General features: G+C 37.2%; 3 protein-coding genes across 8 annotated transcripts; 1 reads left to right on the top strand and 2 right to left on the bottom strand.

Moving 5' to 3' along the window:
* Positions 1–12,677: 12,677 nt before the first annotated feature.
* Positions 12,678–13,426, bottom strand: LOC141682454 (uncharacterized). The gene has a single exon (XM_074487154.1). The coding sequence runs from the start codon at positions 13,281–13,283 to the stop codon at positions 12,768–12,770; it is 516 nt and encodes a 171-aa protein (XP_074343255.1). The 5' UTR covers positions 13,284–13,426; the 3' UTR covers positions 12,678–12,767.
* A 2,033-nt stretch (positions 13,427–15,459) lies between these two features.
* On the top strand, positions 15,460–24,510 carry LOC141687388 (putative protein phosphatase 2C 80). 6 transcript variants are annotated; one of them, XM_074492642.1, is made up of 7 exons: positions 15,460–15,595; positions 15,704–16,307; positions 17,799–18,129; positions 19,138–19,287; positions 21,309–21,383; positions 21,420–21,605; positions 24,188–24,510. In XM_074492642.1, the coding sequence occupies exons 2-6, from the start codon at positions 15,781–15,783 to the stop codon at positions 21,600–21,602; spliced, it is 1,266 nt and encodes a 421-aa protein (XP_074348743.1). In that variant the 5' UTR covers positions 15,460–15,595; positions 15,704–15,780; the 3' UTR covers positions 21,603–21,605; positions 24,188–24,510. The 6 variants fall into 6 exon arrangements, with proteins under 6 accessions (XP_074348743.1, XP_074348738.1, XP_074348742.1 ...); XM_074492637.1 differs by having other exon boundaries at positions 21,309–21,605; XM_074492641.1 differs by lacking the exon at positions 24,188–24,510 and adding an exon at positions 21,673–21,922 and having other exon boundaries at positions 21,309–21,605.
* Positions 21,989–27,238, bottom strand: LOC141687387 (vicilin-like seed storage protein At4g36700). Its single transcript, XM_074492636.1, has 5 exons — positions 26,894–27,238; positions 24,793–25,004; positions 24,219–24,299; positions 23,699–24,007; positions 21,989–23,602 (listed from the first exon to the last, which is right to left on the bottom strand). The coding sequence occupies exons 1-5, from the start codon at positions 27,189–27,191 to the stop codon at positions 22,238–22,240; spliced, it is 2,265 nt and encodes a 754-aa protein (XP_074348737.1). The 5' UTR covers positions 27,192–27,238; the 3' UTR covers positions 21,989–22,237.
* Between the last annotated feature and the right edge of the window lie 309 nt (positions 27,239–27,547).

A 27,547-nucleotide genomic window follows, 5' to 3' on the forward strand; every position in this document is an offset into this window, starting at 1 on the left:
TGGTGAATTTTGTGTGGTTCTTAATCAACCAACAACACACTTCTCTTTGGTCATGCTTAGGTCATCATGTTATGTCATCCTCCCACACTTGTCCTCTTCTTATTGGTTTGATGACATCATCCTCACTAACCTCTTTGATTAGCTTCTAATTACTTGGATAATGACAGCTGATCTGTTATACGGTTCGCTTAACTTTCATTTTCGTTTATCGTTTGAGGGATCATACCCAGGATCTTATTACTTGGGTTTCCTTAACCTTTCTCAATACATTATATTCCTTTTATGATCATCTCTTATAATCCTTGAATTTAAATCCTTTTTATCCTGTTACCTTATACTCAATTCTTTCGGTATCTGGTGGATTTTCGGGAAAAATCAAAGTGTTTGAATTTGGATTCTGACGATCTTTACATACACTTATATATCATATAGAGTGCTAATAAAATCTCAGAATAACAATAAAAAAACCCCTACATAGTGTGGCATGAAAAGTTTTCTTATTCAGCAATATCAGCAAAAACACTATTCATAAGGGTTACAAAAAAAAAGTTCAAAATTTTGGGGTTATTACAGCTTCAACCCAAAAGTACATTGGAAGACCTGATTCACTTAACATCGTTCTTGCAGCTTCAATCAATGTACGATTCTTCCTTTCTACCACTTCATTTTGCTAAGGGGTTCTAGGAGCTGAAAATTGTCTGTTAATCCCTTAGTCTGTACAGAATCCATTGAGAAGTGAATTCTTGAATTCTGTTCCATTATCTGACCTTATTGCTCTAACAGGGACATTAGAATCTAACTCGATCAACTTGATATGATCAATCACAACTTGTGGTGTTTCATCCATAGAGTGAAGGAATAAAACCCACGTATACTTGGAATAGTCATCAACTATCACAAGACAGTAACACTTCTTTGACATCGAAAGAACATTAACTGGTCCAAATAAATCCATGTGCAATAATTGCAGAACACCGGCTATGGAGGATGTGTCAGTGCCTTTGTGACTTGCTTTCTTTGACTTTCCTTTCTGGCAAGCCTCACACAGTCCTTCTGGGGAGAATTCCAGCTGAGGCAGACCTCTGACCAATTCTCTTTTGACAAGAGAATTCATTGTTTTGAAATTGAGATGGGAAAGTCTCTTGTGCCATAGCCAACTCTCATCTGACGATGCCTTTGAATAGAAACAATTGAATTCAGGATTGCTTCCAGAGTTCATGTCAGCTACGAACAGATTTCCTTTCCGGATTCCCATCAAGGAGGGTTTTTCATTTTTCTTGTGCAGAATCTGACACTTCAGCTTGTCGAATAAAACATTATAGCCGTTGTCACAGAACTGACTAATGCTAAGCAGATTGTATTCAAGTCCTTGCACAACATACACATTTTCAATGATAACATTTCCAGCTAGTAAGCAGCCATATCCCTCAGTTAAACCTTTGTTGTTATCTCCAAAGGTAACCACTGGGCCAGCTTTCTCAACCACATTTGATAGCAGGGCTCTATCTCCGGTCATATGTCTTGACGATCCGCTGTCAAGAATCCACACTACCGGTTGTACCTGTTTAATTCCCTGCAATACAAATGGATTAGACCTTCTTCGGAACCCAAGCTTGGTTGGGTCCGGCATACTTGTAAAATTGGCCTTTATCAGGCAAAATAACATTCTTAACTTTAATGTTCTCGACTTTCTCAATGACTGGACATTTGACCTTGTAAACAGCCTTGACAAATTTCTGTTTAGGCTTAGGCACAAATGTCTCCTTTCTAGCTTTAAGAGGACTAGTAGTCTTAGACCTATCATGCTTCCTATTATTCACATGCTGACAAGGAGTAGTCTTATCATTAGAAACATTCTTAACATTAAAATAAGCATACATCAAATTAAAAGCACAAGACATACAATCAGGAACACCACATGCTTTATGAGAGGGATTAACAACAGGCAACTTATGCATGGTAAACATGGAATTTTTGTTATCCAACTCATGTGTGTCTGAGTTAGTCTCAGTTGCTTTCACAACTTTGACTGGAACCTTTGACACACTTGACTTGGAAACAACTTTCTCATTAGCAAGATCTTCAGCACGGATTTCTTCTTGAATAATAAATGAGGTCTCATCAAATGGTTCAGCAATTGATTTTTTATAGAAGGGTTCATCAACACCCTTAAGCACATTTGGTACTTTCCTACCTTTAGCACAGACATGAGGAGGGGAGTTTATGCCTAATTCTCCAATAGCAACATTATAATCATAACCTACTCCAGATGTTTGATTAATAGCTTGCTTATTGTAGAACTCTTTAGCCTTAGAGCAAGAATTAAAGTAAGCTTCGACCTTAGTCTCAAGACCGGTGATCTTGTCTTTGAGAATAGTTTCGAGTTGTCTATAACAGTCAACTCTATTCTCTAGAAAAGATACTTGTTCTTTTAAATTGTCTTGATTAATGTGCACAAGTCTTAATTCATTGACCTCTTTCTCAAGGTCTTTGATCTGCTGACTTAACAGTTCATTATCACGACGAGCACAATCTAAGGAACCTCCTAGATGATAAACTAATTCAGCATCAGTAAATTTTACCTCTTTTCTTGACGATGAAGCTTTTCCATTAATAGCCATGAGAGTAAGATTCCCAACTTCTTCATCTTCACTGTCAGTATCATCCCAGCTTCTTCCCTTTGCCAGGTAAGCCCTTTCAGATTTACTCTTCTAATTAGAATTATAAGCATTCTTCCTAAATTGTTTTGGCTTCCTGCATTCTGTGGCAAAGTGTCCCAACTCATTGCAGTTAAAGCATCGAATGGTGCTTCGATCAACCATCCTTGTTTTGTACCCACCACTGCTGGGGTTAGAGGATGAAGATCCACCTTTCTGGAATCTGTTGTAGTTGGACTTGTACTTGAACTTGGGATTCCTCTTGAATCTGACATTGGAGAATCTCTTGACAATCAGGGCCATTGACTCATCTTCCAATTGCTCCAGTTCTTCCAAGGAATAAAAATCATCTCCTGATTGATTTGTAGTAGGAGGATCAAATTCTGCTACTATCATATTTTCTTCAGCCTTGGAAGACTGTACCATTCCTTCTGACTGTTGAGATTGTTGTTGTTGTTGTGGTTGTTGTTGTTGTTCTTCAGCTACTAGAGCAGTAGAAGTGTTGACCACTCTTCCTTTCCCGTAGACTTCCTTCTGCTGAATCTGCTCCAACTCATAAGTCTTTAACACACCATAGAGCCTTTCCAAAGAAATCTCACTCAGATCTCTTGCTTCTCTTATGGCAGTGATTCTATGTTCGAGATGAGTTGGCAGTGTTAAAAGGAACTTTTTGTTGACCTCCCTGATGGAATAGTATTTACCATTAATGTTCAGGTTGTTGATCAATGCATTGTACCTCTCAAACACTTCAGTGATTCCTTCTCCTGGATTAAAGTATTCATACTCGGAGGTTAGGATTTCTAACTTGTTCTCCCTAACTTCCTTTGTGCCTTCATTAATCACCTCAATAGTTTCCCAGATGTGTTTGGAATCTTTACAGTTCATCACATGTCTATTCATCAAGGGATCAAGGGAATCTACTAAAATTAATTGAAGGCTAGCATCCAGGGAGGCTTCTTCTTTTTCAGCAGGAGAAAAATCCTCAGGATCTTTCACATAAGTTCTAGCTTTGGTAATCACCACATCATCTTCTATTACCTCTGGTTCAATAACCATCAGAATTTTTGGACCCTTCTTTAACACTTCCAGATATTTGGGATTTGCAACTTGTAAAAACAATAGCATCTTCTTCTTCCACATAACATAATTTTCTTTATCGAATAGTGGAATTTTAACGGTTCCAACTTTTTGTGTAGACATTATGAATTTTTGAGTAAATAAAAATTCAAGGAGTGAAAGAATCACAAAAGTCTAGGATCTTGATTTGTTCGTTAATCAGAAGGCTTTGATACCAATTGTTAGGTCTCAATATGTTTGTAGAAGGGGGGTTGAATACAAATAATACCGTTTAATCGAATAAAATGCGAAATAAAAAAGGTGAAACAAAATTCAAGTTAAATAAAACTATTATTAAAGTTGAAAGGTGTTACAACAACGATATCGTTTACAAGGGATTAATCTCAAATAAATTATTCCAAATCTAGAATAAATTCGACATGAACTTTTTCTATTTTTGTAATAAAAAGGATCAAATGCTAAATGCAATTTGAGATTAAGTTCTAGGGATTTTAATCCGCTAGATAGTTACACAAGAACAAGAAAAGGATTTCTAGTGGATTAGATTTAACAATAAATACTGGAAATAAATGATCTGTGGAATTTGCAATAAGTTCTCTGCTGTTTTTCTCTGTTCTGTGTTCTTCTGTGTTTGATATTCAATGCACTGCATCTCTTTAAAATCAGCTTCAGTTCTTTTATATTAAATCAATCCTTGATTTAACTGGCAAGACAATCCTTTCTGCTTAGCATGACAATCCTTTTAACTGGTAGGACTTTCGGTAGGACTATCCATTGAACTGATAGAACTTTCGGCAAGAGAATCTAAATGAACTAGCATGACTTTCGGTATGACTATTGATTGTCATACCGATTGTCTTGCTAATACAAAAGATAGTCGTGCTGGATTAAAACAGATTTTTAATCAAATAATAATTCTGAATTAATTAATCAATTAATTCAATTAATCAATAAATTAATTTTTGTAGATTTAATTTATTCTCTTAATTAAATTATATGACTTAATTAATTAATAGAGAATTAATACTAATCTTGAGCAGCAACCATTCTTCTGAAAATCTTCTGAAAATCGCTGTCAATTATGAATCAATTCCACCACTTCAATGTTGACACTCGATGTACTGTCTGGTTCATGAGTGACTAAATTCCGTGACGTTTCTTCATGCCTTGACTTTGATACTCTTGATTTTCTTCAGACTAAATCCTTGTAATTAATTGATACCCTAACGAGATCTCTGTCACTTGATTAAATCCACAATCTTGATTTATATCACTGAGGCTTGATCAATTTCTTGAGCTTCTTCCAGTGAATTAAGTTCTCAAGTCTGTAGACGAACAATGTTACTTAATCCTTTGACATATGTTACTTTGAGAGATTTCTCTGATGATAGAACCACTATTTACTTGTTACATCCTTATTTGAGTTGAGTTAAATCCTCGAATAAACAAATAGGCTATGACATATGCCTTTCAGAGTCACAGCCCCATTCTCTGAAAATTAACACACATCAATCACCAAATTCTCCATCACCATCTCTGGATGTGGACATGATATTCACATCAATTCCTAATTCTCCCTCTTTACAACTCAGGGAGGAGCCCCACTCAAATACTGGTGATCATCATCTTTTAGATGATTTGTTGGATCATCAGCCAATTCTTTCAGACTTGGTTGAAGAATCTGTGTCTCCTACATTAAAATCAATCCACACAGATTCAACAATCATGTCCCTTTCAATTTCTACTTCTTTTCCTTTATCAACGGATATTACTCATCCGTTGACAAGTGGTTGTTCTTCAACGGATAAGCTTAACAGCAGTTATCCGTTGATACCATCAGTTCCTACTTCAACGGATACTCCCTATCCGTTGATAGTCTCTACACAAATAACTGAATCAATTCCAAGTATAGAAGACATGGTTACTGTACAATCACTTCTAGGATTGAGGGAAGGGAGTGAAAATTTGAGTGAGAGGCTGGGTTGCTCCCAGGCAAAAGGAGAGCTTGAGAGTATAAATATGCATGCTATTTCTTCCAGCATGGCAAAAAAAGTGAGAGGAGTGCCACCTTAGTAGGTGAGGGTGAGGGTGTGAGGTGTGTGAGCCAGGGGGGAGCCCCTGATGCAAGAATATAGAGAAATTGAGAGAAAAGCAGGTATAGAATGTATAAGGGTGGATCCAGCCATTGCTAGTGAGTCAATGATTGTGGATGATACTGAAAAGGAAAGACAAATTCAGCAACATTATAAAGCTGTAATTGATAATATTTCCTTGGATACTGACACTTTTACTCATCCTGTGTCAGCCTATCAACTGTTGGCTGCTCAGGGCAATGTGGAGGCAGAATAGACTTTGAACCTAGTACACACTTCAGAATCTCTACAAAGGGATAAAGCTGTTGTCAATAGGATGCCTTCTCAAGCTGGTGAGCCATCTGAAGAATTTGGAGTAAATTCTAATGATGATGACTCTGTTTCATTTGATGGAAGCATGAACTTAGGGGGAGATGCAGGCCCTAGTTCAGTTCCAAATCTACCTGAATGGGCCTTGACTAAGGAATCTACACCAGGACAGTTCAGTGTCTCCTTGGTCAAACAAGTTATGGCTATTCAAAAGGCCCTTCAGGAAACTTCAGATGCTGGTACCAAGGTTATTCTTCAAGCCCACCTAGATTCTCTACATCTTATGAAGCTACAACAACTAAGACAGAATCTGAGTGTGGATGAACTCAAGAAGGATATAACTGACTTGAAGTCCTACAATTCTGAGAAGCTGGATTCAGTCATGCCCTATGGTACCATGCAGGACTTGTTACTGAGCTTGAGAAGGGAATCAGATGCAGAAAAGAGGCTGGCCAAGTTGGAAGACAGAGTTCAAGTCATTGAAAATTCTGTGGTCACCATTCTTCAGAATCAACAGTCTCAAACAAGTCTACTTATGCAGCTGGCAAAAGCACAAGGCTTGACCCCTCTCCTTGATGATAACAAAAAGGGGGAGAATAAAGGGGAAAGGGAAGGAGAGCCATCTACCAACATTCAAATATCCAAAGTGCTAGTTCTTGCCATCACCACTTCTCCAACACTTCAGATCAAAGGAAAGCTTGATGAAATTGATCTAATCCAGCTAGCAGCAGCTGAGATGCAGGTAAAAGAGCAAAGGAGGAGAATTGATGAAAGGATGCAACAAGTGTTTGGCTCTACAACAACAAAATCCTTATCTGTGAAACATAGCACAAAGGTTGAGCCAATCACTATGGAATACAAGCCAGTAAGGAGGAATAAGGTTGGAGAAACTTCCTTCAAGAACTTCAAGCCTGTGGTACTCAAGCCCAACACTAGACTTAACAAGGACTCTAAAAGAATCCCCTTAACTTTGCTCAATTGAAAGAAGTGGACTTTCCTCTTCCAAAGCCTGATGAAGACAAAGTTCTGGGTGGCAGCATCATAAAGCACAAAGAGACCAATGATGTAGTGGAAAGAATGAATATGGCTATCATTTATAGAGAGGGAAAGAGTATCTGTGTGATGCAAGGACATCCCAAATTCTCAAAAACCAAGAGGGAAGAGACCAAAAAGCTGAAGGAAGAAGCTAAAAAGCTGAAGGCTGACAAAAGAGCACAAGCAAAGCTTGAAAAACAGCTAGAGTCAAGTCAGACTGAAGAAAGGGAGAATATTGAAGACAAGAGTGAAGAAAACAAGATTGAAAGCAAAAATGTGGATATGGGGAATGTGGTAGGTGAGAGTGTAGAGGAAAGAAAGGAAAGGCAGAAAGGGAACAGAAAGAAGGCCAATGCAAAAAGGAAGAGTGGAGATGACACTGAAGAAACCCAATCTAAATCTAAACCACTACCTTCTATTCCTGAACCCATTGTGCCTGATCCCTATTTAAATATCCATGGTGAAACAATCATTCCTAAGGAGGAACCCATTGATTGGGACACCATCAAATTGCCCACCTTCTTAAATACTTCTCCACCACCAAAGAAACAGAAAAGAAAAACCAAATCAACACTTCCCCTAACATCAAGAAAATTCACTCAGAAACCCAAGCCTAAGCCATAAGCCTCAAAGGATGATTATGTTCACATTTGTGACATAAAGGAACAGACAGACATTGAACTCTACCTGGATGAGCTGGAGGAAGTAAGGGGAATAGATGCCTACAGACAGCTACCAGAAAGATTAGTGTTCAAGTACAAAGGAAATAGGGAAAGGACTTGGCCCCTTTACAGAATTCTGGATGAAGGCTATTCTACCTTGGTTAGAGTCTACTCAGCTATCAAAAGGGATTCTGGCTTTACCAGGATTGCCAAAACTGAGATTCTCAACAAGATTGCCAGCATAAGGAAAACTTGGTGGGAGCCCAATTCCTTGCCTAGAACATTACTCATCCCTGAGCATGGAATTACAATTCATAAATCACCTCATTGGCTGATGGAGTTCAGTGACAATAAAGGAGTCAGAAGATTCTTCAGACTTGAAGACCAACTTAAAATTGCTAGTAATGAAACTCTCAAGGACATGCAATCTAAGTTGGACATCAGTGAAGAAGATGAAGTTGAATTCTACAGACAACTCCAACTCCAAGTAGAGGAAAATGACAGGAGGCTAGTGAAGAAAACAAGGGATCAAAGGAAAAGAAAATAATATGCTCAGCCTAAAGGAGCATCCTTGGAAATAATGTAATCCTTCAATTCTATCTCAGTACATACACTTTTGCAGCACTTTTGAATTTCTACTTGATTTCAATTCATATATTTGTTAAGTGTTTTGTTATCATCAAGTTAAACCCAAATTTATGCCTACAATTCTAGTAGACATAAATAGGGGGAGATTGTTAGGAATATGTGTATTAGTTTGATGATAAGTTAAATAAAACACTTAAGTAGGAATCTGGTGTTTGTAGCCTCAACGGATAAGACCATTCTGGCTATCCGTTGATGGAGTATCTTTACTTATAAATAAGTTTAGTATTGTAGCACATTTCAGTTTCTGTATTCAAGTTATAATTCTTGGATGTTGTGGGAAATTATAATTCATGTTGACTACTAGTGGATATGCAAATAGGAGGGCTAACTGTAAATATTTCATGCCTTGAAATTTTGTATAAGTGAAGTAGTATCAACTGATAAGTTAAAGATCTTCAACGGATAAGAAACAAAGCTTCAAGGGATGTCTCCAAAGCTTCAACGGATAACATCCATCAACGGATGAGTACATCAACGGATAAAGCTTCAACTGCTAATGCATCAACGGATAAAGCCATCAACGGATGAAAGCTTCAACGGATGTTAAGTTCAATAGCAGTTGACAGTGATAATTCATAAGCTGACAAATGCACATGGGTTGACAGAGACAATTGGAATGTGGCAGCCTCTTGGAGGAATCAAAAAAATGCAGCATTTCCATTCTTGTGCAAACAAGGAAGTATTCAAAGATTCACAGATTATCCTAGATTGCATTGGATAGAGAAATGAAGAAGAAACATGTGAAGAATCTTTTCAATTGTATTTTATATTTTTGTCTTCACTTGTAAACTTGGTGATATATAAACCAAGTTGCAGCTAGTAATTAGAGTGTGAATTTTCCAGAGCTATTTAGATAAATACTGAGAGAAAATCATCTAGTTTGTACTAGGACGCAGCTGTGATCAATTCTTTGAATCACAGATTTTCTGAAATAACACATCTCTGGTGGAACAACAAATCCACCAGAAAAGTTTTTAAGTCTTTTGTGTTCTTTACATTTGTGTTTGAATATATATCTGTCTGCATTAGCTCAAAGCAATTCACACACACTTGTTCATCAAAACATATAGCCTTTGAAACTGCTCAAAACTTGAAAAAGTTTTGAGATTTACATTCAACCCCCCTTCTGTAAATCTCATTGTTAATTCCTTGGGAATAACAGGTTTAATCATTTTTGCTTTGGCTGGAGCTGTCCTAAACCCCCCCCCCCTTATCCTCATGATGGATGAGGGTGATGTGAGTTGGAGCCCAAAGTTGTCTCTTCTTTCATCATCATCCCCCGTGTCTTCGCTATCTAGCGTGAAAATAGCAGACTTTGATGTCTTTGCTGATCAGCAGGGGACACCTGCTTCGGCACCCGCCCAAGAGGCGGAAGTGCTGGAAATTCCTTCCCCCGAAATAAGTCAGGGGGAATTGCTTGGGGAAGAACCCGGTGCCCAGGCTGGCCCTGTCAACGCCCCCTCTCCCCAAGAAGTGTTTGGGCAGCTGGGATATTTTTTATCACGCTTCAGTAAAATATGGCTCTGAATCTTCTAAGGAAGCCCCCCGTGAACTCTTTCCAGGAGTGAATGTTTCGTGACGGGATCCTGTTGAACCATCTTTGAGCCCCCCCCCCCCTTTGAGGGTCGAGGCGAAGAACCTGGACTTGGTTAGGTCGTTGTAGTAATATATCTGGGCTATCTGTTCGAAGTAATTGAGGTGCTCTTCCGGATCCCCCAATTCATCAAAAGAGTCAAAGTTGTAATGTTTGAGATTTTTCTGTCGAGGGATGGCTTCTAGGGAATGACTGAAGGGTGTAAGGGTTTCCCCAATCTCCAATTCGGAATCTTTTTCCATTTTTTGTTCGAGCTCATAAATCATATCTTTCAGATCCTTCTGCCCCTCATCTTCGTCATCGGAAATGACCTCGGGGGTAGGGTCCCTCCGGGTCCTTTTTCCTTTTTTCTTAGCTAAGAGCCTCTCCTCTTCCAGTTGCATTCTTTTCTGAATCTTTAGCTCAAGCTTTGCCTCTTCTTCTCTTCTTATTTGTTCCTTCATCGCTTCCAACTTTTACTTCCTGGTTGCTTATGTCTCCTTCCTACTAGGCTCTTTTTTATTCTTTTTTGCCTTAGCTCCGATTCGGTCGAAGACAGATCTCCTAGATTGCTGAGAATCTCCGAACTCTTCTTGTTCATCATCTTGCTCATATTCTATCTGAGTCGGGGCTTGTTCATCTCTGTAGAGCCTGATTGCTTCAGCCAGTTCATTGCTTGTTAAGTTGGCCATATGTTCTTCGACTGGAACATTGGTAAACTTATACTGATTGAGCTATATGACATTTCTGGCATCCCGGGGTGTTACTATCCTTTCCAAGACCGGGGTATGTCGCGTCAATGGTTGCTCCTGGAGGGTCTCTCGATCTTCCCCAGGTTCATGAGCCTGAGAGTGGTCCTGATCCTGGACCTGGGTACTGGCGGAGGGCCTACCAACCGTACTTTTTCCTGTTATTTCCATTACCACAATTGTACAAACAACTGACCAAGATTTGAGGCTAAAAATGTGGATCTAAGGTTGCTTTTTTGAAGATTACAAAAAAAATCCAGAATAATACCAAACAAACTTTCTGGGTTTTGCTAACAATACTATTGAACAAGAACAGCAGGCTCTAGAGCACAAAGATAATATGCAAACTAAAGCAGATCTGGGTTTTAAAACTATCAAAACTATCAAACCCCATGCTTCAAGACTATTAAGATTATCAAACCCTAAACAATCAAAATTAACAAACGAGAGCGGGCTCACACAAACATGGCCTAAAGTAATGAGCTCACACAAACGTGGCCAAAATGAACATTCATATTCAAGAGAGGGTATGGTTGCTTTTGTTCTTACATGTTTAAGATGTGGGCTCTCTTAAGAGTTTGCTGATGAAGGTAAATCCAGGGGCACCGGGGCCCAAGGATAGAGAGCCCCTCCTTCTAGCGCCACATGATAACTCCGGTGAGCGGAGCGGCTCCTTCCGATGTCGTGCATGGACCTTCTGTGCGTGAATGAGGTGTAGCTGCTGTTGGGAGCCTGCAAAACTACACCGGAGGGGGGTTTCGTCCCCGCGGCGTCTCCGGTGTAAGAATAAGTGGCTGGTTGGGGAAGATGAAGATAGAGAGGACTAAGGTGGTTGTGTGTGTATAGGTTGTATGTAAGAGAGTGTGTAATGAAAGTATTTTTTTTAACCCCTAAACCCTTCATCTTTGGGGGTATATATAGCCCCAAGCTAGGGTTTAGGGGTTAGTACCTCTAGATCTGGGTCGTTGGTTCTTGGAGACGGAGGATGCCTGGCTCGCGTGGATTGCATACACATGTCTAGGGTAGGACCACCTTCAGGGTGTCCTAACGGCATCTGACACGCGCCGTGTTTGTCTGATATGCTGGTTGTTGATAGCTGTCATCGTCACGTGCCCACGTACCCTTCTTTGGCGGGTTGCGGAATGTGCATGTGCTTGCTGGGACCCCCCTCAGGGTGATCCTGATTCTGGGCTGGATCCCAGTAGGCAGGTGATCCAGGTCATGGGTTGGACCCTGGTAGGCAGGTGATCCAAGTCATAGGTTGGATCCTGGCTGGGGGATGATCCCGATCCTAGCCACTTGATTGGTTGGCCCTGAGCCTGGGTCTCTCCACTTGATTGCACTGGGTGAGGGGGGGTCTTGATCCATCAATTAAGCCTGATAACCCTTAAATCCAGGTTAGACCCTATCCAGATTACTTAACCCTATCACTTGGCACTACCGCTTGTTAAAGGCTCTACTAAATAAAATGATATACAAGGTACTTGTAGGCGCCAACAAGAGTTTATGGCTATAAAAACCAAGTCACAAAGCTACTAGTAATGCATCTAGGCACCACTTAGCTTGTGCTACCCCTTTAGGGGCAACAAAGGTATTCTTGAAGATTGTAAGTCCTAAAACTTCATTCGGGGCGCCACCAATGTCTTAAGCAACAACCTTTATTTATTCTTTAATTATTGTTACAATTCTTTACTTAGGTTAACATCCACCCACTTAACTCAATTAACAATAATGTGTATTTTTAGAGGATTGTTCACAGGGAAGGTCTGATATCAATTTCAAAGGTTTAGAAGTCATGTGGAGAAATAATATGATAGTGTGTGATTTTTTACTAATTAATCTAATAAATCAATAAAACATATATAACAAGCTAATTCAAGAATTAGGTTTATTCAATAACTATGATGAATAATAAACACTACTACAATAAAAGAAAACGAGAGATGAAAAGGAAATGGTGGAAACTAGGCAAAGCATTGTTGAGTAGGAAGGGGTCCAGGAATGGAGCCTTGCTGAACAAACTGCAATCCAAAAACAACTAAAATAGCTAGCAATGACAAATAAGATAGTCCTTCTACAGCACCTAACAAACCAAATGGTCCATTTGGTAGACCTGAACCAGTCTTGGACTTGGTGTACAATGACCAACCTATAATTCCCACAATTGCCAAGTAGCTCACTCCTTCCAGTGCACCAATAGAACCACCTGGTCCAGGTGGTAAACCGCAGCCAGTGGTGTTGAGAGTGTAAAGAGACCATGCGATGATCGGATTCGATACGAGTCCGATGGCTATCCCAGCTTTCTCAGCGATGCCAGTTTCATCTTCGGAACTGGTGTCATTCTTGGCCATGGCTATTATGTTGCGTGATCTGCATAATTTTGGCTTGTTAAATGCGGAGAACAGAGTGAAGTTTGGCTGAGGCAGAGGAGAAACCATGCGGTCTGGACTACAAAGAAGTGTCATATGCATCATCTGCATTTGCCTTATTAGTTGACAGAGGATTTGGGTGGTAAGAGACTTGAGTAAAGTTTATTAATTTTTATGAGCACCAACCCATCAAACAAACCTTATCTATCCCTTCTTGTATCTCCTTTGAGACGTTTCTGACCCAACAGAATGCACCAATAAACAAACTGGATGCTTATATTTTTTTTAATTTAAAATACAATAAACAGACTGATTTGTAAAGCTTTTCTGCAAGGAAATAGACAAAAATATAGTTTGTAATTAATGTTTATATTTATTCTTTATTTTTTAGTTAGCATTAAATGGATTTAAGTAAACATATGATATTGAGCTAAAATATATTAGACTTTGACGTCATTTCATCATCTAACCTAACCTAGGTAAAATATAAAAACAAAAATTAATACAAATATCTTAAGAGTAATTTCGTAATACTAACAAGGTGTAGTGACTTGACTGATCTTATATTGTCTCGCTGGAGATCAAAATGTGAGTTTATAATTAATTATTAAAAATAATAATTAATTTTATAATTGCATAATTTAATCAATAATTGTAATTATATTAAAATTGTAGGATATTTTGTTTCTGTATATAATTATCGAGAAAAAAATTGTTTACATTTCCTAAAATTAGATATTATTTTCAGAACACTTTTTTAATTTTCAGAAAAATAACGTGTGAAAGGACCAAATTATAATGTTATTTTTTAAGCATTTTTATAATCTTCATAATAATATATAAAAAATATTAAATTATCCTATGTTTAAGGGTTATTTATTAGGGGTAAGCACGGTGCATGCGGTTCGGTTTTTTCCTCAAACCGTAGACCAAACCGCACATGCAGTTTGATCAAATTTTTAAACCGCAACTGCACCGCGTATCTTCAAAAACCGCATAAACCACACCACAAAAATGTGGTGCATGTGGTGCATGTGGTGTGGTTCACTGCAATTTGTAAATTACAAGTTCGGAAATTTTAAATAAATAGGATACTTAAATTAATTAAATTTTTGAATAATATAACAAAGTCGCCAATATTCTTCAATAATACAAATTAGAAATTCCACACTGTAAAGTTTAGCATAGAAGATTGGGTCAGCAATTAAATAAGTTCACTATTAAATAGGTGATTTTGAACCATATGTCTTATTATTTTTGAAGAAATACAAATAGGATGATGACCACGCTACAATTGATCTTGTAGAAACAAGATGATCACTAAGAAAGTACTCATAATATGTTAAATGGAATCAAACTTAATAAATGAAAACATAAAATATAACTATTATACATATATATATATATAAAATATTGCGGCACGGTGCGGTTTGAACCGCATTTTAAAAATTTAAAAGCACAACCCGCACCGCACGGTTTATTAAAAATTCAAACCGCAACCGCACCACGAAAATTAAAAACCGCGTTTTGGGGTGCGGATTGGTGTGGTGCGGGCGGTTTTTTACGGTTTGTGTGGTTTTCTGCTCACCCCTATTGTTTATTATGGGTGTTGTAAAATGCAGGAATGGGGTTGTTGGCCCATAATGTCACTATTTTGGGTCAAATGACCCTCAATGTCACTTTTAAAATTGTTATTCGGGTTAAGTTTTTCAAAATAGACGAAAAACGCAGTCTCGTGTTGAGTTTTTTCATAACAATTTTTTTTTGAAATAAAAGGAAAACGCAGTTTCATTTCGTGTTTTTGTGTAAAAACGCAGTTTCAAACTGAGTTTTTGATGAAAACACAATTTCAGAAATTGTTTCGGTCAAAAACGCAGTCTCGTCTTGAGTTTATGGATATAAAAACGGTATTTCAAACCGAGTTTTTCGTAAAAACGCAGTTTTAACCGAGTTTCTCTCAGGATGTAAAAAAAACAAAACGCAGATCCAAAATGAGTTAATATGAAAAACTCATCATCATGAGATTGCGTTTTCCCCCTAAACACGAATTGAAGTTGCGTTTTTAATTTTTTTTTTTGAAAAAAAAATCCAAACGTAACACGAAATTGCGTTTTTCATTAAAAACAAAAATTTCACCTGAAATTCCGTTTTGGAGGGATATTTGGGGTCAATTATTTAGAAAGTGTCATTTAACCCCAAAAAGTGACATTTGAGTCCATTTTTCGGAATGGGGGCAGTTTGATTTTTAAACGCCGTGTTTGGTCCTAAAATAAAAAGTAAAAAGGTGAACGAGTTGTTAAAATAAGTTAAAGGCATAAAAGCAAAACGTAGGGACAAACAGCGCCTATTTGATTCTTGCTTCCGGGGTCTGCCATTTTAGAGAGAGGCCAGGTAAGGTCTTACAAAGGCAACTCTGAAAACAGGTCAGCAGCAGCAGTAGGGTTTGTTTTTTAATCAATTCTCTAATTTCATTATTTTAGGTTTTGTGAAGTATGAAAAATGTTCTCATTCATCTTCACTTTTATTTGCAGCATTGCAGGCTGGGGAATGAATTGCATTGCAGTTGCTGATTATAAAGCTGTAAAATGCCTTGTTATTCGTAATTTCCATGCCTGCTTTATTCAATTCGGGTTTTGGGAATTCAGTTAAATCTTTGCTTCCAAAGCCAAGATTCCTGTCTCTGCATTCCCAATTCTGTTGTATGGGATTTGGGACTAGAGAGAATAGTGTTGATATAGTTGGAAACTACTCACATTGCACAAATATTATGGCATCAGCTTCTGCAGCTGGAGACATTGTTGTCGATGGCTTAATTTCGAGGTTTGGGAATGTCACTAGTTTTGCAATACCTATAGGCGTTTATTGTAATGAAAATGTTGGTTGTAGGAGTTTTCAGAATTTTAGTATGAGGCTAAGAAGTAGAGAACCGTATGACAATCGTTGGTTGGTTCGTGGGTATTTTATATTCGATGTTACACAGAGGTCTTTTAGCTCTAGTTCAAATTTTGATCCTTCTTTCAAGACTGCCCATGCCTCCTCTTCGCCATGTTACTCGGACGGATTAGTTCCAGATATGACAGTGAATGGATTATCATGTAGCCAACAGCTTGCAACTACTAATGTGCCAGCTCACCAGTATGTCTCCTTACTTTGGTATTACTTTATAGCTCAAATTGAATGTTTTCAAATCTGTTATAATGAAATTCGGATAGTCACAAGGACCTAATCTTGTCAAACTTGTGCTCGGTAAGTTCTCTCATCATCAAACTTCAAAAGGTTCGTTCTGTAACAACTCTTCTAAAAAATGCTCATTTTTCAATCCTTTTAAAATCTGCCGAAGTTCTAGAACTTATTCCGTATTATTGCATCCTGGAATCCTTTGAAGTAGTTAAAGTGTTAAACTCAACCATAAAGTTTTTAGCAAACATAGACCGAAATATAATCTTTATTGACTTTAATGTCTACTATTGATCCCAGTGATAAGTCGTTTCTATCATCAAAAAACATGTATACCATCATATAGCTGTGACGTGGTGTACCTAAACTATACTAGACCGTACCATCAAAGCCGAACTGGAGATTGTCTCAGTTCTGTAGACATAACAACATAAAATTTGTGCTTTTAGCTCTATGCCAACATTCCTATCATCATCTGGAAGAGAAACTTCATCATTCAGAACCTGTATAGTCAAGATACTCCATCCCCCAACTCCACCCCGTCTCCTAGGAATTGGAACCTATGAAAGAAAGATGAACTCTTTGACATATGTAATATGAACCAGGATAGGTAGACACAAAAGAACCCTCTCTTGATAGCCAACATTGGCAGGAATCGCGAGACAGAGTTAATCCGCTATATGGTACGATTAAAGCCTATACTGTTAGTCTGATACTAATTACAAATAAATATCAAAGCTGGTTCCAAAGATCCACCATCAGTCATTTGTGGGTACTCTGCGCCAAAGGGGCCTTTACGATACTATACTTAAAACCAAACTGCAATTTTTTTGCCCCAAATAATTGGGTTATATTGTATGCCTTTAATTACTTTAGAAGATAATGACATATCTATTAGTTTTAGATAAGTTATGTTGTGAAAAATGATGGTCTTTTTATAATTAGGATTAGGATCGTAGATTACAAATATAAAGTAGTTTGGTTAATGCATATATTGTTGGATAATACAAAGATGGACTTTTGAATATAGAAATATTAAATGAATATAGAAATAATAATTGGCCTAAAACATATTGGTAGACGGTATCTTTAAAAACAATATCGTAGATAGTATGTAAGAAGTTAAATTAATATATATAGTTGATTAAAGATAAAGATGGGTTTATGAAAGTAGAATTATAGATAATATATAAATGCATGTACCAAATATCATTTTCATGGAACAAAAGATATTTTTTATAAACAGCTCTGCAATAATTTTATATGATAATACTGGGAATTGGGAAGTGGGGAGTATGGCGGCCTGAGGTCATTCATATAGGGTTCTTACATTCAGAAGTTTCTCCTGCTAGACTTGTATTTGTGAATGACATGATAATATGGCAGCTACAGCATAGCTTTAAGTGGTAATTGTTGCTGAAAGTGTTAGCTAATTACAACTTATTCTAGTTGCAGACACGATCTTGCCGAGAAAAACTTGAAACTGCTTTCTGGATCATGTTACCTGCCACATCCCGATAAGGAAGAAACAGGTGGGGAGGATGCTCACTTCATTTGTGTGAATGAGCAAGTCATTGGTGTTGCCGATGGTGTTGGTTCCTGGGCAGATGTTGGAGTTAATGCTGGACTATATGCCCGTGAACTCATGTCTAATTCAGTAGGAGCAATTTTAAATGAGCCTGAGGATGGCATTGATCCTGCTAGGGTGTTAACTAGAGCCCATTCTGCTACAAAAGCTAAGGGATCCTCAACAGCCTGCATCATATGCCTTAAAGAAGAGGTTATTTTGCACCTCTTAAGCTTAGCTTGCAATTTGTCCCCCTTGAATAGACCTACACTGTAAATTCAACTACTTAATAAGCCTCACATGTTTGCTTTGTACACCTCACATGTACGCCAGCATTCTCATTATAGTTGTGTCTGCAGAACCTTAATGCAGTTATGTAAATATAGACTTTGGACCCTGGTTTTTAGGCTAAGGCGATTTTTAAAATTGAAATCAAGTCACTTGTTCATAAAGATATACAATGTAGTGTATCTTTACATGCTCTGATGCAACATCTTAGAGAACATGCTTTTGTTGTGAGGCTGTTTGTTTAAAGTCTTTATCTTTTACTTCTTTACTATGGGAAAAACCAAAAATAAAAAAATCAATGTAAAAATAAGTGTTCCACATACATCTTACCCACCCTAGACCTTAGCTTATGAGAAAGATACACTAGATATGTTTTTTTTTGTTTTTATAGTAATAACCAAATCCTTATCTGTTGTCCAGGTTAGTCTAATTCAAGCAGAAGTTTGTCAATTGTTTTAACCAGGAGCTTAAACAATTTTTATTGCATAAATTTATTATGGAGCATCTTAAGATCCATGCTACCCTCAATAAAGAGGATTTATCGAACCTTAAAAAAAGGGGGGGGGGGGTTCCAGATAAAAACTCAGCATTTAGATTCGATGTTCAGATGATAATAAATTATTTTAAAGGTAAAATTTGATGCATTCCCATGTGTTAGGACCAAGTAAGTACTACTTTCCATCTTATGAGGATGTAATGATCCCACTCCTCTGGATCCATAATAACTTGGCTTTTTTGAAGCAGTGTTTCCGGCTTTAAGCTGTTTACAGGCTAACCATTCATGAATACAGCACCACGACATTTTAAGAAGGATTTATAGTTAAACCTGCAGTACATTTTAGTTTCCAAGTCTGAAAATATGCAGCTTGTATGATCATCAACTCTTTGGACTCTTTCACCAAGTTTAGTTAATAATATTTCTTGTTGAAGCAGGGTATACATGCTATTAATCTCGGTGACAGTGGATTCATCATAGTAAGAGATGGTTGCACTGTCTTTGAGTCCCCTGTGCAGCAGCATGGTTTTAACTTCCCGTATCAGCTGGAGTGTAGTAGCAGAAGTGATCAACCAAATTCTGGCCAGGTTAGTAAAAAAAATTACTCCTATCTGTGATACATTTGTGTTTCTCACCTAATTTTCGATGGATATAACTCTTGCTCTTTAGATAGTTTTAATTTCTTAGAGGAGGAAAACCAAATTATTGATCAGTTAACGCCTTTGTTTGCATTTATGTATCAGACACTTTTGTTGGCATTTATGTATCAGATATTCCAGTGTCATTTAAAGGTCATGGCATGATTTACTAGAGAAGTTATATATGTATATTCATACCAATCAAAATGTAAAAACTATAAATCGGTATCATATTAACAGATAATTTTTTTTTATTGTAATACACTTCATAAAGATTTAAATTTGATAATTATAAAAGATTTGTCATCTAATAAAAACATGTAAATATTTTTAAAACTTGAACAAAAAGATATTGATGAATAAAACTGATGTGCTATAAAATATTTATATTATTGTGGTATAGTCTACTGCTACTTTGATAGTAATCTTATTCATATTAGTTACATCATTATTAGTGTCGATATATTGGGTGGTGGCCCTAAATGTCACTTAGTGGTTAAAAATGACCCTAAATATCACTTCAAAACGGTAAATCGTGTACCGTTCATGCAAAACACCTAAAACAGAACTTCATATAACGTTTTGACATTTTGAATTTTTTTTATGCGCAAAACGGTAGATAAAGTAACGTTTTGGTACAAAACGTTATATGATGTACCGTTTTGAGCCAAAACGCTACTTCAAACACCATTTTGCACATTTTAAAAAAAAAAAAAAAAAATTTAAAGTACCAAAACGGCACACTATGTTCCGTTTTGCATTAAAAATACAAAACGTAAGACGAAGTACCGTTATGAAGTGACATTTTGGGCCATTATTTTCAAAAGTGATATTTTGGACCATTTAAAACTCAAAAATGACATTTTGGTCTATCTCTCTAGAATATTGATACAAGGCCTGAATGTAAACATCCCATATGTCATGGATAACTGGTCTGGTAGAAAGTTTTGCCTAGGTCAGAACCTACCAAGCCAGAGCTTCTTGGCCTCGCCTCTTCTCGAGTGGGGCGATACTCCTAAAGAGGTGAAACAAAAGGCGCAAAATACATTGCAAGTTTAATCCAATTAAAGATATGAAGTCTATACATTGAAGTCTAGGATAAGTCGACCAAAAAGAAAACAAGAGAGACAAAGTCATGTAAAATGATTTAAACATATCATAATCATCTTTGTAGCTCTTCGTGAGAAATTGCAAGTATGCTTCGCATTTCTATGCAAGCGATCTTCTCTATGGTCAAGGATCAAACGGCAATATTTAGAAAATATATATAATAGATACCCATTAAATAATTAATGTATCTAGTCAATTGTATAATACCTTTGAATATCTTTCACCCAACAATTCATTTTTTTCATAAAAAAATATCATTAAAGTTGAACTATAAAATAAGTTGGTTTAAATAAGTGCACTGAAACTCTGAAAGAAATAATGGCCTGACTATAATATATCGGAGAGATGGACCAAAATGTCATTTTTGAGTATTAAATGGACCAAAATATCACTTTTGAAAATAATGGCCCAAAATGTTACTTCATAACAGTACTTCGTCTTACGTTTTGTATTTTTAATGCAAAACGGAACATAGTGTGCCGTTTTGGTACTTTAATTTTTTTTTTAATTTTTTTAAAATGTGCAAAACGGATTTAGGGTCATTTTTAACCCCAAGTGACATTTAGGGCCACCACCCAATATTCTATGACTTATTAATACCCATTTTTGTTAAATTTATTTATCTTTACCATACAATTGAATAACATAAATAATTATTACATAATCTTGACCCATATTCTGTAAAGTCCTACACATATTTGAAATTGCCAAAGGTTTATAAATACTTCTGTAAGGAATGGCCTCAGGAAAAACACAATGAAAATGAATCAGTAATATTGGAGTGAAATAGGAGTGCCTTTAATATATAGATGAAGAGGGCATGCAACGGTCTCATATATCCCAGGTGTAATTATTTACAGGTGTTTATGATTCCTGTGGTACCTGGAGATGTGATTGTTGCTGCAACAGATGGATTATTTGACAATTTATTCAATGATGAGGTAACATCTATTGTTGCTGATGGGATGAGAGAAGGTCTAAATCCTGATGCTTTATCTCAGAAATTAGCTGCTTCGGCACAACAAAGAGCTCAAGACAAATATAAGCAGACTCCCTTCTCTACAGCAGCCAAGGAAGCAGGATTCAGATACTATGGTGGAAAGCTTGACGACATAACAGTTTTAGTCTCTCATATAAGCAGCTCGACCAACTAAGCGGTTGGTTTTCCTTCTCTATTTTGCTGACTACATTTATATCAGCTTATACCTAGTTCTTCTATTCCAGAAACGCTGGTACCACTAGCTGGCAACGAACTTGTGTTGAAGCTTTCATGGTCCCTTTTGTGTGATGGGTTCATATCATCTTGAGACAGGATATACAACACGCTATCACAGTTTTCTAACGTTTAAACTCAGTTATTTTAAGTTAGAATTATAGACCGAGTCTCACATGTGGCTTGGAGCAGTTGTGGACACAATCAATCAATCATGTACTGGAAATTCACAAATTAAAGAACCACCCCTAATTAAATAGTTTTATCTTCTTTTCCTTTTCCAGATAACCCAGTAGTTGTGAAACAATAGACATAATACATGTTACAGGCTCACAAGATTATACGTTCTGAATTAAAAAGACAACTCATACATCAACATTACACATAACTAAGTTACAACCACATTTCTTAGAAGAAACCTGAATTGCATGCCAACTTTTCTCTAGCTGGTTTGTTATTTAATAAAAACAACATGCCACACTTGCATTGATCAACATCAACTTTCAACGCCAACACAAAGTAACCGTTTTATTCTTCACATACAGTTTAACGAGCAATCAACCAAACTCCTTCGCTTCACCAGTCCAATTTTTTTGTGAAAACTCTTCCCTCTCCTCCACCTCCAGGCCGGTATTCTATCTCTTCCTGTTTTTGCTCTTCTTCTTCCTCTTTAGACTTACTTCCAGCTTCCTCCTCTCTCTGTTTTGCTTCTTCCTCTTTAGCCCTCCTTGCCGCCTCTTGTTGTCGCTTTTGTTCCTCTCGCTGTGCTTGTTCTTCACCTTGCCTCCTGTCTTCCTCCTCTCGGGCCTTCTCTGTTTCTCTTTTTCTAGCTTCCTCCTGCTCCTTTTGCCGTCTCCCTTGTTCTTCCTCCTTTGCCTTTCTTGCTGATTCTGCTTCTTTAGCAGCTTCTTGTTGTCTCCTTGTTTCCTCTTGTTGTACTTGTTCTTCTTCCTGCTTCGTTTCCTCTTCCTTTTTGGCCTTCTCTTTCTCTCTTTTTCTAGCTTCCTCTTGTGCTTGTTCCTTTTCTTTCCTCCGTGCTTCTTCTTCCTCTCTCCTTTTAGCTTCCTTGGCACGCTTTGCTGCTGCTTCTTCTCTTTTCCTTTCTCTTTCCTCTTCCTCCTCTCTTTTCCTGGCTTCCTCCTCTCTTTCTCTCTCTTCCTCTTCCTTCTTCCTCTTCATTTCTTCCTCTTCCTCCCTTTTCTTAGCTTCCTCTTCTTCTCTTTTTCTTTTTTCCTCTTCCTGTCTTTTCCTGTCTTCCTCTGCTTTCCTTGCAGCCTCTTCTTGTCTTCTCCTCTCTATTTCTTCCTCCTCTCTCTTCCTTTTCTCTTCCTCCTCTCTCTTCCTCTTCTCTTCCTCTCTTTTCCTTTCTTCCTCCTCTTGTCTCCTTTTCTCTTCCTCTCTTTTCCTCGCTTCCTCTTCCTCCTCCCTCTTCTTTTCTTCCTCTTCTCGCCTTCTTTTCTCTTCTTCTCTTCTCTTCGCCTCCTCCTGTTTCTTCCTCTCTTCTTCTCTTGCTTTCTCAATTTCTTTCTCCATTATCTTCTCTTCTTCCTCCGCACATGATACACATTCTAAAATTATTGAATCATTTTGTGGCTCCACAAGCCGACTCGCTGTTGAATTACTAACATTAAATGCTACTGCCAACACATGCTTCTGAAGTGTCTGCAGGACTGATCTTTTCCCTGTAAGAAATTGAGGATGATTGTTCCTATCCCTGGTTGTAAATCCCACAAAAACAAATGTGCCATTGTTGAAAGCCATCTGAGCCATAGGATGAAATCTTGGCACAACAAATGCATATCCTTCTTTAACCATAAACCTTGTGTTGTTACATTCTTTTCTTCCAGTTCCAAGGCAAACAATATTAACCATTCCCTGTCCTTCTAATACAATTGCTATCTCTGTTGCAGTTGGATTCCAGTGTGGTCCCATCATCGCGCCCTTAAAACACAAACAACAAAGGCAGTGTCAGAACTTTTAGATATCACCAGAAATGCTAATATCTCAGATATGTTACAAAAATTTATAAGCAACAACCTTGGTCAAATTAACCATGAACAAACCAAGGTTCGATCCCCGGAGAGATTGCGACTGTTTACTTGACACTGCTGTACTCCATCCATTGCAGTTCTCAACATCCCGATCTCCAGTGAAAAAATTGTAAACATCACTTAATTTCTTCTTTTTATTGACTTCAAATAGGCTGTACATATTTCTTCCGAGAAAAACTTCTATAAATTGCGCTTCAACCTCCCAGAATGTTCTGCTGCTTGAATTTTGCACAGCATGCACTATTTGAGGTGGCTTCTTAGCACTCGTTATCTGTTCAACTGCTTCCTCGGGCATCTTCAAATACAAACATGCAATCCAAGTCATACACAGTTCAGAGCATATAAGAAAATAAATATCATTTACAGTATCAAGAGCAGCGTAGCTTAGAATTGACACCGCATCGTTTTAAATGCAGGTATTAGGATTTCAACGGTTTCTGTACTAACCTACTATACACCACATTTTTAAATGCAGGCATTTAAATTTCAACGGTTTCTTTACTAACCTGGAAAGCTGCTTGGAGAACTCTTTTATCGAAGCCTAGGACCAGATCACGAATACCTGAGTATGGCCCAACCACAGGTTCCTGCACAAATATTATGAAAGTAATGCATTCGCAAATATTCCGGATCTCAAGGTTCTTTATTATCCTTAACTTTTCAATTAGATCGGTTTTAAAGTCTAGGTCTACAATATCCTTAATATGCCTCATAGAGTAGTTTGCAAAGGATGAGGCAGATCACGTTTTGTTGATTACAATTTGACAATATTGCTTTTGGACACTTTGAGTTCTTCAACACTTGTATTTATTTAGTTTTGCTAAGTGAACAATTATATTTCTTTGTTCAGACAAAACCCAGGTCTCCTTAATGTGTCCCTAATTCTTCCAAGAGAAGATAGTGTCCCCAGGTAAATGAATTCTAATTATAATATAGTTCCTAAGTTATGAATATGACAGCTTATTTCGTCTGCAAAAGGAGTACATGTAATTATCCATGTCTTGTGTCTGCACCAGGAAATTATGTAAATATTAGAACAGTGTTTGTAAGAGAGTAGCAAGCTAAACAGAATGAACATACATGCAAGTCTCCCACTGAATTGGCAAAAATGGCATAAATCCGAAGCTTTCGCCTTTCATCATTCAAGCTGCTATGCACATAAAATATAGTTCCAAGCTTCAGCCTGTAAACATCTCCTCTTTGTATGCTTATCCCTTCGCTTTTATCTTTGTCTTTATGTTTGTTTCCATTTGTTTCTCCATCTACGTCAAACCACGTCACTCTTCCACTACCTATATCACCATTTTAAGCACAAGTTAATCAAAATGAAGTACACCTGAACACATTGTTGCAGTGATAGTAATTGTATGATATGTGGCCATGACCGTAAAATCTGGTTTGGTCTATGTTCCCTGTTTTTGTTGAATTCTTGAAATTTGGGTTGTGTAGGTGCTTTTGACCTAAATAGTTTAATAGTGCTTGTCATCTTTGTTATTCATTCAGTCTCCAGTTTAAGAATGCTTCAACTATAGGGAAAAGCATACCAAAGAACCCATACATCAAGGGCCAATACCCTTTGAATAATAATAATCCGCTGCAACAACTAACTAACTCTATTCTTAAAGCAAGTCCAACAGCTTCCTTAAACATGCTCTTAAGTCCAAATATAAAGAATGACATAAAATTGCACTCCAACATTGTATTAGTGGTTCCCTATATCATTAAGATACCTCTCTCGTACCTTATTTTTAAGAAATCACAGGTTATCCCTTATATCATTTTTGTCAATAAAAAATATTATTATTATTATTATTACTATTACTATTACTATAATAATAAGATAAGATATGAAGATAAGGATCATTGTTGGAGTTCAAATTCAAAATCATGTCTTAAATCACTAAGAGTTAATATTTTATAATATTTATAAGGAATCTACTAAGACCCTATTGGACTTGCTCGTCCTTGCATCAATGAAAAATATAGAATTTGTTCTTTTTGTCCAAATTCGCCTAATAAGCAAATAGTCATCTAAAAAATAAATTTTCCATTTTATGATAGCAGCCTCTAAAATATTGTACTTGCATTCATATGAATTATACTCCCAGGGGACCTAATAACTAGGTACTAAATTATTTCTTAGAAGCATTTTTAGAGTGCTCAAGTTCCAAATTATATCCATACACAGTTCTAGGTAGAAGCTGAATCAGGTAGATCCGGTTTTTAAAAAAATGTTATTAGGTTTACACTAGAAATGTGTTTAGGTTGGACAAGGATTCCACTGAATTTGTAAGATTATTATTTTATTCCCTGTAGTTGAGTAGTAGTTTTGTGGTCTTTCCTATGAGAATTCTACATTATCTTTGAAATCAGTATAGTTTTCACATCGTTCTTTTCCTATTTGGTCAAACTTTTTGAGGGACGACAATGTCTTGATCCCTACCCAGTACCCACTGAACGGCATGACACGAAATAACTCTGCTTGTTACAATTTTGCGTTCATCGTATTTATGCTTTAGCGTTCTCTTTTATAAATTTTTTAATGTTAGACCAACACAAAACACAACATTATGACATCCCTACATTCTGAATGGGGTTCGGACAAGCCAGTACTCTCAAAATCATAAGAGCAATTCTAAGACCCCGTTAACTAGGAAGATATAGGCATCCTCCATGGATATTAATATGTATGGTTGTTCACATTTTTCATTCTTTCCTCCATTCCATTCCTTAACACCTTAAACTAAAGTTCAAACAACTCCACTTTTAGAAGGCATGTTCCATTCCTTACATTACTCATTTTCTTCACAATTTCTATCATAACATTTGCACTCATTTTTTTCTCAAATCATCCCTCTAACTTGTATTTTTCCCATTAATTTTATTCATTAAATTCTATTCTTCCCAGCCAAACACAACATAACAGATTCTCCGTTTCTGGATTTGATTCTGCACTTACAAAACCAACTAAAGTAAACATGATACACATGCTAAGGACTTGAAATATTTATATTTAACGATCTTTTACGGAGAGCAGGGATCTTAAAATGTTACTAGAGTCTTAGAGGATAAGTAAATTACATATAACATAAGAACACAGTTCTAAAGTAGAAGAAAAGCAAGAAACATAACGGAAGTTTCTAACAACAAGAAACAAAAAAACAGAGAGAAACATTATTACCGGAGTGAACATAAAATATCATGTGAGCGTGTAAAATAACCGGAAGAAACAGAGCATTTGGGTCCATTTCAATGAGCTGAAGATAGTAAGTTCCGTTAACCCCATCACCGATTTCCACATCCGAGATCTTCCCGTACTCTGTTGAAACAACTGATCTCCATTCATTTTTCTTGGCCACCACTTCCAACTTCTTATGTTCGTCATCACAACCAGATGCTGCTGCTGCTGCTGTTACTGTTGCATTTATTATACATAAAGCAAATATTAAGACTGTGCATAGCTTTAAAGATGAAACCATATCTGAGTTTCCTTTATTGTTCTGTGTCTGAAAACACACATAAATTCTGTTTACGGTGAGAGTTTTTTTATATGCAAGTCATAGTGCTACGTGGTCTGTGTTGCAGGTGCCACGTATGTGTTAGTGGTAATACGTGGCACGTACTTGAAAAATGGTAATTGATGAGTGGCTCTTTTCTCAATGCTGCATGCAGCGGATATTTGTTTATACTTGGTTCTTAATCTTATCATGTGACGACCTGACCAACAGCGACGGGGGCATACAAGATAAACGATAACGGGCCAGGGCTGACAAGATAAAGATTATGGGCTTGCAAGACACTGGGCTGAATCACAACTTTCAAGATAAATGGCGCG

This window comes from Apium graveolens, chromosome 9, assembly GCF_009905375.1.
Source record: "Apium graveolens cultivar Ventura chromosome 9, ASM990537v1, whole genome shotgun sequence".
Classification (NCBI taxonomy): domain Eukaryota; kingdom Viridiplantae; phylum Streptophyta; class Magnoliopsida; order Apiales; family Apiaceae; genus Apium; species Apium graveolens.

Excerpts from the sequence above, each read along its gene's own strand:
- LOC141687387 (XM_074492636.1), bottom strand. The coding sequence starts at position 27,191 with ATGGTTTCATCTTTAAAGCTATGCACAGTCTTAATATTTGCTTTATGT. Across the intron at positions 24,300-24,792 it reads ATTCAGTGGGAGACTTGCAT|GAACCTGTGGTTGGGCCATA; the intron begins GTATGTTCATTC and ends ATATTTGTGCAG. Across the intron at positions 24,008-24,218 it reads TTCTCCAAGCAGCTTTCCAG|ATGCCCGAGGAAGCAGTTGA; the intron begins GTTAGTAAAGAA and ends TTGTATTTGAAG.
- LOC141687388 (XM_074492637.1), top strand. The coding sequence starts at position 15,781 with ATGCCTGCTTTATTCAATTCGGGTTTTGGGAATTCAGTTAAATCTTTG. Across the intron at positions 16,308-17,798 it reads ACTAATGTGCCAGCTCACCA|TTGCAGACACGATCTTGCCG; the intron begins GTATGTCTCCTT and ends AACTTATTCTAG. Across the intron at positions 19,288-21,308 it reads ATCAACCAAATTCTGGCCAG|GTGTTTATGATTCCTGTGGT; the intron begins GTTAGTAAAAAA and ends AATTATTTACAG.
- LOC141682454 (XM_074487154.1), bottom strand. The coding sequence starts at position 13,283 with ATGCAGATGATGCATATGACACTTCTTTGTAGTCCAGACCGCATGGTT.